This window comes from Fukomys damarensis, unplaced genomic scaffold (genome assembly GCF_012274545.1).
Source record: "Fukomys damarensis isolate Sample0158 unplaced genomic scaffold, DMR_v1.0_HiC HiC_scaffold_4, whole genome shotgun sequence".
Lineage (NCBI taxonomy): Eukaryota > Metazoa > Chordata > Mammalia > Rodentia > Bathyergidae > Fukomys > Fukomys damarensis.
The window spans coordinates 17,431,929-17,444,524 of record NW_022900916.1 but is presented as its reverse complement, the minus strand read 5'-3'; the positions used below and the strand labels follow the sequence as shown (position 1 = coordinate 17,444,524).

At 34.4% G+C, this 12,596-nt stretch overlaps 1 protein-coding gene across 12 annotated transcripts in view; it reads left to right on the top strand.

Moving 5' to 3' along the window:
• Positions 1 to 12,596, top strand: part of Dgkb (diacylglycerol kinase beta) — a 609,362-nt gene that overhangs the window by 453,905 nt on the left and 142,861 nt on the right. For 11 of the 12 annotated variants that reach the window (XM_010643347.3, XM_033757026.1, XM_010643348.3 and 8 more), the window contains 2 exons: positions 997 to 1,087; positions 8,184 to 8,379. In XM_010643347.3, coding sequence (XP_010641649.1) covers positions 997 to 1,087; positions 8,184 to 8,379 — 287 coding nt within the window. Of the gene's footprint in view, positions 1 to 996; positions 1,088 to 8,183; positions 8,380 to 9,989; positions 10,040 to 12,596 lie in introns of those variants that run through there. The other variant, XM_010643353.3, reaches the window with a different exon arrangement.

Here is a 12,596-nt window from a genome sequence, read left to right as displayed (position 1 = left end):
ATCCTAATGTAAGAGGCAGATATGAATATTTGTTAGTCAAACTGGAAAATTTAATGTAACAAAAATATCTGTTTTGCCTTTTTTGTGTGAAAATTCTTTGTCATTATACCTGTATTTTCTTCTAGTTGAGGCGTACCTTAGACATATGCATAAATACTTAATATTTCATAAACATACATATTTAATCCATTACTATATAGCAAAACCCTAGTCAACCTTCATAAAGTTACATTAAGTAGTCAGAAATTTAATTACCTAGTACAAAGATTCCAATTTATCATCATTGGTTTATGGAAGAAAAATTTTCTAATATTATTTAAGATTAAATAGTAAAATATTTTAAACTATATTTCCCTTGCAATGTATTGATATTATGGTTTCCTGTGTTCTTTCATAGTGTATCATAATTCCCTACTATTGTTAACATGAAAGAACATAATATATTTTTAATTAATGATTATCCCAAAGTCACTACATTTTAGCTTTATAGGTAACCTTAATTCTTTCTTTTTAATATGTTGACAAATCATGCTTATTTATAATGAGTACACAGCCATGCACAAGAATTTTGCATTTCTGCAAGCTTTGTCTCATTTTTCCCCATTAAAATCTCAGAATTTTTTCCTCTTATGACTTCAGAGTTGCTAGTTCTAAAATCATGTTATCTAACACAGGAATCATAAGCACCAAAACCACTTTAAAAAATCTAATCAACCAATAGATCGAAAATTCAAAGATATACTTGAATCTGTCAAATCAACAAATTCTTGTAATCTCCTCAGAGGCTATCATACAATTTGACACCAACATTTAAGCTTTGAAAATTATGTGATTACCCATTACATGTTGGATATCACATCTCCTCAGACCTTTACTGTTACTTAATATACAGACCAAGAAACCAAGTTAGGTCATTGTGAAGAGAGAGAGAGAGAGAGAGAGAGATCCCTAATCTAGTGATAATTGTCTAAGCTGTATCTTCCTTTCCTCTTTCAGAATGAAGAACAAATTTTGGTATTTTGAGTTTGGCACATCTGAAACTTTCTCAGCCACCTGCAAGAAGCTACATGAATCTGTAGAAATAGAAGTAAGAACAATGCATTCACTTTTGTAAAAATAGAAAATGGCTTGTGTTTGGTTGTTAATGTCTGTGGCATAGATCTTGCAATGAAATATACTTTGATCAATGCATACAGAGTTACCCAGGATTCTAAAATAGTTTTTTGGTCACTCATACGGAACGTAGCCATCTCTGAAATATTAGTGTAAAGTTAAGTGTGCATGTGGGTTGTTTTAATGCAGTATAAAAATGAGAAGTGGAACACAACTTTGAGAAGCAGCGAAGAAGTGAGTGGGCGTAGTGTGGAGAGGAGGGTGTAAGACAAAAGAAAGCAGTTGAAGAAAATGAAAACTGCTGAAAGATATATAAAAAACCATTTTCAGGTTCCAATACCTCGTAGCCTTTAAAACACAGTTCACTAAAACTGTACGTACTTTCCTGAATAACTGCTTAACAATGTACTTTTCTAGTCCATTCCCATTCATTAACTGGGCTTTCTCCATTCCTAAAGTTGCCGTTTCCCTGTTACATACATAGGAAGTGAAAATGCCAAAAAGGAGAGCAAAAAATAATAAGAAAAGGCATACTTTGAAAAGACTTGGAGCAAATAGGTCTACTAAAAATGCATAGACCCTGTAGGAGTCAAAAGTATGAGACATTGTAAAAGAAAATGTCATTGAGGTTTTAAAGATTGAAGAAAAAGAAAGCGTTATATTTTGACAAATGGTACAGACAAAAAGTATCAGTGAAGAAACATGAATACTGAATGACTCAGTGTTAAGAACTGAAAAACACTGACTTGACGCTTTTCATTTTAAAAATAAATGCTTAAGTGGTCTCCTGATGCCCATGTCGTTAGTGGCACATACTCAACTGAGCATTAGGTAAACAGAAGCAGTTATGAGCTATGGAAGTTATAATGGTCTAAGTAGGCTCTTTGTTGTCCTAACTTTCTGTTTGATAATACAGCACTCAAATGTACTCCTCCCAATGTGATGGTGTTGCCTTTCTTTTCTCATCATGATTAGAAAAATAAATTAAGTGTTAGAAATAAGCCAGTGGTTGTGGAATAGGAAAAGCCCTTTGTGGTATGTTAGACCATATCTTTGTTAAGGAATATGATCACAGAGGTGAAAGGTTTGGACTCCAAATGGTTGTAGTGTGATTATTATTCATGACCATCTATCTGTGAATGTGCCCTACATAAATTATTAATAACAACGTATATTACTAATAATCCATAATATATTTAATAATACATAACATATGTGTCATTTATGTTTAAAGAGGTAACTGTATATATCCAATGTCCATTGTTATATGGAGTAATGTGTGTACATAAATCTTTATTTTAAAACTACAATTTCCCTTAAAATTCAAAATCATTACTTTCATAAAACTACTTTGCACAGTGGATTCTGAGCATCTTCTAATCTCAGAAAGAAACTCTGCATCCTAAATCAAAAACTTTAAAAGCTAGAAGCATTGCTTTGGTTGCGTGCAGTTGAAGACCCTAACCCTCCAGCCACTGTGCTTCCCCTGGCCTGTCCCTCAGTCAAATTGAAGAACTGTTGGTCTATAAAGAAATATTATGTATGCACAAGTAACAAAAAGGGCCAAGAATAAACTGCATTATATAGCCAACGATATTTGAATAAAAATGAATGTGGAAAGCACTGGTTTTTTTACAATTTTAATTTTTATTGGCAGTGTACATGTTTACAGTACATAATGACACAGTCATCGTAGGGAGTTGCCACATATACAGAATGCATCTTTATTCTTTTTACCTCCCCCCCTTTAATCCAGTCTAAAGTTCTAAATATGATAAAACTGAGTTGTTTTTGTTCCACAGATTTTTACATCTTATAGAACAACTATTTAGGATACTCTCCAAGAAATCTGGACAACTAGAATGAAGTTATTTTTCTTAGATTCGTGTTCCTACGTGTTTTCCAAGTCTGGCTTTCTAGCTCTGCATTACTGGCTTGTTTTAGGAACCACTGCAAACTGTTTGCACCTCCCATTATATTGCTCGATATCTTGGGGTGTGTGTGTGTGTGTGTGTGTGTGTGTGTGTGTGTGGGTGGCTAGCAATGGCAAGTCTGCCTCTCTGCTCACATTTTAATGAATCCAGTCTATCATATTAGCAGAATATGCCTTTCTACCCTCAAGGTTGCTTCGTAATTAAATATAACAAAAACAACAATTCAGAAATGTGATTCTGCTCGCTATTACTTCCTATGTGGCCTAAACTCATACCAACTACGGTTTGAAAAATATATAGCAGAGAATAAACCACATCAGTGACAACAGAACCTCAAATAGTGGATATATGTTTCATTGGCAGCTTCTTCAAAAACAAGCCATTGTCTGTGTAACTTTTAATGTCACTCTCCTCTGTCATATAGGGGCCTCCTTCCAAAAGGGACAAATATTCGGAATGATATAAATACCATGGGCTAGTGCTTGATAATAGTAGTAGTAGTAGTAGTAGTAGTAGTAGTAGTAGTAATAATAATAATAACTTAAGATTTGTGTGTTGCTAACTCTAGCTCATGCCTGGTTCCAAGCCTTACACATGAATTATCTGCATTAGTCTTGAATTAGAGAGGTACTATCATGTGTCCATTGCTGAGCTGACCATATTTTTTAAACATTTAGAGAAATAAGAATTATATTATTGCAAAATGTTTAAATCTAAGGAAACAAATATATGGAGAAAATAAAATATAGATCTATAAATTCCTGAACCTTTGTACCAGAGAAAATAAATGAGAAAATAAGAAAGCCCCTTGTCCAGTATTTCATTGTCTGGGTGGTGCTGAATCTAGAAGTATATTGAATCAGTCAGCTTTTGTTGCTTGCACAAAATACCTGATGTCCTCAACTTAATGGAAAAAAAGGTTTACTTTTGCTCTGAGTTCAGAGCTTTCAGTCATTATTTGTTGACCCCAAATCAAACATGTCAGCTAAGAAAGGCCAGGTGTAGAAAACCTTCTAAACTCATGGTGTCCAGGAAGCAGAGAGACAGGAAAGAACCAGAGTAGAAAGAGCCTGAGTCAGGGAAAGCCATATATTGTCCTTGAGGTCATGCCTCCATGACCTACCCACAGTCCCCCTGAAATGTGCTTTAAAATCGCCTAAATGTCTCCCAAGCCAATCATGTTGAAAAATCAGTACCAGCCATCACAAATGGTAAATTTTAAAGCCAATAATTTCCATCCCAGAATACTGAGTATTGTATTGATGCTTACATACTTTTTTCCTAAACCCAACTGATCTGAAGGATTAATAAATAAATTCATAATAATAGCTAAATCTTAGAAACAGTCTGTATGTCCATCAACAGATGAACAGATTTTTAAAAATGTATTTATACACAATGGAGTACTCCTCTTTTGTACAGAAGGATAAACTTCAATTATATATAGGAAATGGATACATATGGAGACCATAATGTTAAGTGAAGTAACTCAAACACAAGATAGGGAGGAGGGAGTTTTTCATATAAGATACATATGTCATATATAAAACAGATAAGAGGAAAAAAGAAAGAAAAAAGGTATGGAGAATGTATCTAGAAGTGTGCTTAGTGCTCTAAGTTTGACATAGGCCTCATCAGACTAGTACATTGACAGTACAATTGTCTTAAATGTTCTTTAGCCTCTTAGTCTGATTTTCAATCTGTATTTATTATAACTAAATTTGTAATGTCTGATAGGATCAGTAAATGAATCTGATGTTGGAAAATCCAAAGTGAGTGGGGTGGGTGAAGGAGGGGAGTTGAGGTGCATGATTTCTACATGTCAGTCCCCTACAGTGAATGCAATCATGTACTGCAAACGTGCTCTAATAAAAGTAGCAAAAAAAATGGAGATGTGCATCAGGGGCACAAAATACGTTAGCAGAATTAGAAAGACATGATTCTTAAATCCAGTTACCTGGCAAATAAAATTCTTAAAGGCAATAAGGTTGTTTTCCAGCACAATCCCTGCTGTTTCTCTCTTAATACAAAGAGTAACTATAAAGCAATGTTTTAGATCTCACTGGGTAAAATTATGAATGTATTTTATCTGATACAGACACAGACTCAGACTCACTATGTGAAAAAATTACAATTTGTCATTAACTGTAGCTCAACAAGTTTACTGTCTCTGCTTATACGTCTCCAAAGGTGAAACACTAGGACTAATTTATATATGAGCAAAACATGTAAACTTTCTTCTTTTCAGCTAAATTTGTCTTGGAAGTAGCATCTTCCATTTTAAAACTAAGAAGAGTTGATAATGGCCTCATAGCATTGCTCTCTAGAAATAGCTCCTGCAGTACTATATGTTAATAACCTTTTCCTATATAATAAAAATATTCAGGATTTATTGACGAACTAAGGCTGTTAGCTTTTAGTCTTTTATATTCTTTTCCTCTATAGTTACCTTTTTAAAAAATCATAAATCTTCACTGAGGATGAAAATATTATCTGACAGTATTATAACTTGTTTATATTTCATAGCCTTCACCTTAGCTTTTATTTTCATATGCTCAACTGGTGTGCTACAGGTCCTGGTCTCCATCAGCGCTAGCACAGAAATTTTCCAGACTAATGAACATAATGTTAAAGCAAACAGAGGAAGGTTGCCTGGGGTCAAGAGCTAGTGGAAACAAATCATTAATAAATAGCCACGGATTTAAGTACATTGTCCTGCTCTCGAGAACGGAACATCAGTGTTCTTCATCAGTCCTTGTTCTTGGCAACTCCTTGAGAAATTTTTTTTTTCACTTCTACAAGAATGATTTGCTCTGTTTCCTTAAAACTGCACATGACATGGCTCTGAAGACTGCAGACATGAAAAACAGCATACACTGGGGTTTTTCCATTGTTGCAGATGACTCCACCAGTTCAATTCAAAAGAAAAAAAGTGTATTTGCAACATTCTCTCTCTTTCCGCAGATGAACAAAGGAATCCTCCTTCACTAATTCTGAAAGTAACTTGTCACAGTGGGGTTCTGAGACCTAGTCAAATAATTGTCTTAGTGTACTACCTGCTGTGTTCAATATTGAGTGAAAATGGAAGCTAGGCCCTGACTCCAGCTTATTTCGCCATTCTTCTGTTATTTAAATGATTTTAGTCAGTTTGGGGGAAGCCAGACCTTTATAAATTAACAGCAGGGAAATACCAAAGGTGTCAGATTGCATATTTATCATCTTTTTCGTGTAATACTTAAATATGTATTAAGAAGTGACTGACATAAATTAGGCAGATTTCAGAAGCCACAGGCCGTGGCTTGTAGAGGACCCCCTTCTGCTTGACATTTCATCCTTGTCAAAGATCAAATTATTTTAATTTAGGCTGCAAATTATAAGGAATGAAGACTTCTTTGTGGGAATTCCCTGTGGTAATCTGACTTTTGTTGTTACTGCTGCTTGTCAGTGTGCAAAAGATATAATATGCATGCAAATAAGGTTAAAAAATATGTACTATCTAATTATCAAGCCAGTACATTCCACTTGAAGACAGTGGGAGGCCTGACACACAGTATGTGTTTGATTCATTGAGGCCTGCAGGGTATTTACACAAGATTACTTTTAATTATGAAATTAATATCTGTTTATCTAGAATATATAGCGGTAAGTGAGTATACACATGAGCAGAATTCTTTAGTAAAACTAAATCATCTTAATTTAATACATAAAACGGAAAAGAAAAAAATCACTTGCTTCTAGAAATAAGACATCATCCAGTCCTTGCTCTCACTCTCGTTGAGACAAAGTGAATGAAAACTTGGCGCTTTCTCTAGAATTTGTTTCTAGCCCTGCCAAGTAGGCTCAAGATGTGTTGCTTTATTTCACAGTTTTTATTTTTCGGTGAACAAATGCAATCCTAGATTCAGTATGATGAGGTGAATGTGGATAAAGAGAGGGTTTTGTTTTGTTCTCATTTTCGTGGCCAATTATCTCTTCTAAGTCTAAAAAATGTCATGATTTCCAAGAGAAATGAAGTTAGTCTTGAGGACTTATTTTGTAAAAAGACATGGAGAATAAAACAACCGCACTGCAGCTATACTTCAATTTATGAGCTGCTTACCTCTACCAGAGTCTTTTTCAAAACAAAAAAAGTTATATGTTTTCTTAATACCTCATAATCTCTTCTTATATTGGATTATAATTGAAAAGAGGGGAACGATTTCTGGAATACATGAATATTAACTTCTATTTTAGAAAACCCAAAGCAAATGATAAAAAAAGAGTCATTTACAAAATAGAAAAACAAAGTCATTTACAAAATACAGAATAGTCTTTTTGATCTTCGCACGTATCCATCAGCAGCAACGAACAGAAAATTTGTAAAAATTAAAAAGTGGCTAGTAATTATAGCAAGGCACTGTTTGTTACTGATCTCCACTTTTTTCTTCAACAGAATGTTCTGTTGCCAGGTAAACCAAAAAGTCTAAATGAAGAGTTGTTTTAAATCCGTTGTCATTTCCCTCACCCTGCCTGTTCCTCCGTGTTCACATGGACAGTGTGCCTCCCACTGTCTGTGGTGTGCTGCTTGGCCACTCAAACATCTGAGATCATCTGAAGTTCTGTTTCACACTTTTCTTTTGCGAAGTCTTTCAAGCCACTTCATTCACCCCTACCTCCCAAAAATGGAAACGAGTCACGAAGACTAAGTTTGTATTTTCCACCACAGTGCTTTGTAATGTGCAGTGCTTTGCAGTAAGTGACAATTGTTAAAATAACTGCCTGAAATTTGACCATACTTTCCAGAATCCACCTCCTTGTAACAGGCTGGGAATTTGCAGCTGGCTATGTGCGCAGCTAATACTGTGTGTCTCTCTCAGCGGTTTTCTATAAACAAAGACACAGTGGTGATTTCATTTCAGCATTTTAAGGATTATAAATGATAACTGCCTAATATTAGTTAGCTGTGTTGTATTTTATCTTGAGATTTAGAATAAGCATTTAAGTGTTTTTGAAACATTAGTCTAGAAATGGTAGGATTATACATTTAAAGGCCTTTATTAGAAAATAAGTGGAAAAGAAGAAACCAAAGAAGGAAAGAGAGCATCTGACAATTTCTGTGTTTTTTTTGTTTTGTTTTGTTTTCCTTTTGCTGACCAGTGTGATGGAGTACAGATAGATCTAACGAACATATCCCTGGAAGGAATTGCAATTTTGAATATACCAAGCATGCATGGGGGATCCAATCTTTGGGGAGAGTCTAAGAAAAGAAGAAGCCATCGACGGATAGAGAAAAAAGGCTCTGACAAAAGGACCACACTCACCGATGCCAAAGAGTTGAAGTTTGCAAGTCAAGGTAGGATTTCCAGCAATGAAGTGTTACCCTGTTTGTTAATGGGATTTAAAAGGCTACCTTGGCGAGTTTTTCCATTGCGCTATAATAACGTGTCTATTTATGATGTTGTATTTTTCATATTATCAGGTACTCACATGTGTTTAAATTATGTCATAATAGATTTTAATATTTTATATGGTTTTCTTGGATTTTTCTTTTTTCTTTTTCTTTGGTAAGAGCATTTCTCTCACAAGGTAGATAATATTAAAGACATATTATATATTAAGCTCTTTGGGAATGTGATCATCGTGGTCAGGATGCTGAGTGGCTGTAACGAGGGCCTAGTGAGGACATTTCTAAGGTTGCATTGTAAGAGCTTTGGTTTTTGTCTTTCTCTAGTCAGGCTATGATACAGAAACAATATCTATCCTGCTGTTGTTCTGAGTACCATCTGTAAGAAAATGTTTAACTATTACATGATAAATTTTTATTATCTGCTTCTATTTTTCCCAAAAGTTAATAACAGCAGTTAGGAGTTCTGGGAAACAAAGTGCATAGGACAACAAAATAACATAGAATGCTTACATTCATTTTAATATAATTCACAATGGGATATGACCTCAAATATCTTATATATCTTTTACTTTCTAGAATGTATCTAATACCATTAATGGTACTGGGCAATATGAAAGTATACAATTTCATCTCAGTGTAGCAAGGACAAAATATAAGGTCACAGCCTTAAGATCTCAATACAAACAAACAAACAGATAAATAAGATGGTTTGTGGACTTTCTGGTAGCGGGCAATAATTCTGTGGCCTGGTGCCTCTGCTATGTAGAATTTGGTATCATGGTGGGGACAAGGATTGGCGGAGACTGTGTTAGATGGTTAGACCATGTGAGCCTCTTGAAACCTCCCTGCAACTTGTTAATGACAGGAGACTTGGTACAAGTAAGCCTGAATAATTCTCTAATTTAGGACAAGCAAGATTACAACAAATCAATTAAAATATTTTATATGCAATGCAATATGACTATGAAACTTGGAAGAAAAATAACATTTTTAAGAAAAAGTATATAAAAATTAGAGAATTGTCCTGTATGAATTAAGGATGAGTACAAAATAAATATGATTATTAGATTTTAGAAGTCATTAGAATTAATAGTCATATTTAAATAACAATCTCAGTGTAAGGTAAACAGATTTCTAAGAGGAGTAAAAATTTTCTATGAAATAAAATTAGCTTAAAGACCATACCCAGAACCAAAGTGAAAACTCTCCATTATACTCGCTATATTTTTATGTGCTATATATGTATTTGGTTCTCTCCTTATAAATGTCTTCATAGATAAACATATATATCTATGTATATGAAATATTCCAGGTTCACTATTCTACCACTGCATTCCAGCAGTGGGCATGGCCTTTGTGAGTGCAGATATTTAACCAAAGTACTTCTCAGCGTCTCAGTGGCCAATGTCGTTTACCCACAGGGCTACTGAAGGCGTGGATGACACAGGGCTGTTCTCCATGCAGACAGATGTCAGCGGCCTCTCTGTGGCCTGTGTGCAGCTGCTTTTGCAGGCATTGCCTTGCCTCACTCACCTTCCTCTCTGTGTTCTTCTCAGGAATGCAGGTTTGAAGTGCAGCACAGACTACCCACAGCTATTGTGCGCTCACGTAGAACACACTTTCTTTTCCCCTGCTGTCTTCCTGTTGTCCACTGGGAAGCTACTAGAATCAAGTTTCCGTAATGCTCACAGAGGAGAAAGTGGGAACATTCCCGATTTGTGACTCAAGAATGCACATTTTACATTAAGTAGATTTTGAATTCTGTATCCCTCTGTAAAAGTTTTTACTGTATTTTGGAATGGATGAACTTTTTCTACAGTTTGAAAAGTTTTTGTTAGGGTGGGTTCAGAGAAAGTAAAAGTTCATATAATAGAGATAAATTATTTTATCTAATAAAAGTTTTTGAAGTAAGAAGAAGCTTTGTTAAAAAAAAGATCGTAGACCAAAGATTTGCTTTCTTGCATCAAATCCTCAAATTAGTAAACTCTACATGATCTGGAGTTCCTGAACAATTCACTTTTTGAGGAGACTCACATAACAACAGAATATTCAATCAATTTATTGGTTGACATTTTTACTGTAGATTTAATTTAGTGTGAGTGAAATTATAAGTAATTCATTTAATTGTATTATTCCATTTAAATATACTAAACTGTTTGCATGCAATGCCAAAACATATTCACACTCACGCACTTCTAATTCACTAGCCATTTTCTCTGCGTGTGTTTGTAAATACAAATTAGTGTGTTATATATAGATGGCACAGTCTTTAAGCAAAATTGTAAAATAGGCCAAGTTTATCTTCAATGTTCTCTGCTTTAATATTTAACCTTTCCCATGTCTTTCAGTTTGAGTTCATCTTTACCTCCTCCTCATCTAAATTAACCTCAGAAAGATGTCTAATAAATTCATTCACATTAATGCATAAATGACTGATTGCAGATGAAGGTAGCGGATTTGCATTTTAAAAGATATAAAGGCCTTCAGCTAAAACATTATTTTTCATACTGTGCTCCATTAAATTATAACTGCAATTCTTCAACAGTTCTATAAAAACTTGGTTCAAATTCATTGCTTTATTTTGGACCAATAAAATGGTCTAATGAAAGTGCACAAAAATGTGTTCTGTAAAAAGGCATTTGCCATACTAATGATTTTGAAATCATTCATTTGTATTATCAGGAAAAAACAATTTCCTGAAGTCCTCCTCTTCTTCCTCTTTTCATTTCTTTACATTTGGTTGAGTAAATAAAGAAAGACACAGAGACGGAGAGAAAGAAAGGCCTACATATACACATTTATATAAATGTGGCATTGATGAGAAAGTCAATAGCCCTTCTGTGTTATATAAAAGAACAGGGCTCTTCATATTTTATAGGAAAATTTTATAAATGGATGCATTATCATCATAACATATGTGAACCCCATGTAATTAAAAAGCCAGCAGATTCAGATAGTTTCATTTGTCACAAAAATCAAACAACATATAGCCATCAGTTGAAGGGAAAACCGGGTGACAAAATCGTGATTTTAAATGCAAATTATATTATTTGAAGTAGCACTTTGTTCACAAAGGAATCACATTTGTTAACTAGCTTCAACAAATAATAGGCTTGTAGTGACTGAAGCAAGCTTTCCTCAGAGAATTGATTCAAATAGCTCACAACTGCAGCGAAAGAGTTAGCCATAAAATCGAATATTTTAGGCATATATACAGAGCAAAATACATATGAATAATTCAAACTTTCAGTGACTATCTGAACCAGAGAGTTGCTTGATATCATAATATGATACCATAAATTTCTACTGATGAAGTTGCAAAACTATGTTAAATTGGCACCTTTGAATAGTATTTTTTAATCGAAGTGTGAGGAAATCTCAAGGAGAGTGGGCTATTATTGCTCTAATTTATTTAGCTTTGAAGAAGCAAGTCTGTGATTCTACACTCCAGGAGTGCAATCAGAAAGGTTCAGGGTGGCTAAGCGCAATATAAATAGTCCGTATCACTTAACTACATATCTGTATGGATCAGGATAGGCCCAGTGTCACCTAATTAAATTAAAATGTAGAAATCAAGAAAAACAGAGTGGGTATGATATTGGCATTGTCATGAAAGTAACTCCGTTATTCGTGTAGTTTGACTATACTGAAAAGTTGAACAATTTGAACTTTAAAATGCATTCATACAAATATGATTCAGATTTTGTCTTTTATTTACTGCCTTTAAAATATTGCCTCAGTTGCAAAGAGAAAAGTTGTCAATGACTTTAAAAAGTTTGAAAAATGCTGAGCAAAAGTAATTACATTCAAACCATAGAGTTTCAAACAGTTGCCAAAAGCTAGGGGAGGAGCTGCCAGGAGCAGCTGGACTTCCTGCTTGAAACCTCATTAAGTAGGTGACTGTAAGCCCTGTGTATGGGTACAGCTAGCCAGGTACTTGTCATTGGAAAGTTTATCTTAAAAACTAATTAACATATTAATTTACCCAGGAAATTTTCAATGATTTCATACACTTTTACCAATACTAATTCCTTTATTTGGTCAGAATTTCCCAAAGCCTGGAAAGCACTTACTGATGAAAAATGAGGCCGTTTAGCAGGTACACTGATGAATATTTTAAAGCTTAGTATACACACAAACACACCGACACTCAATGACTGAAA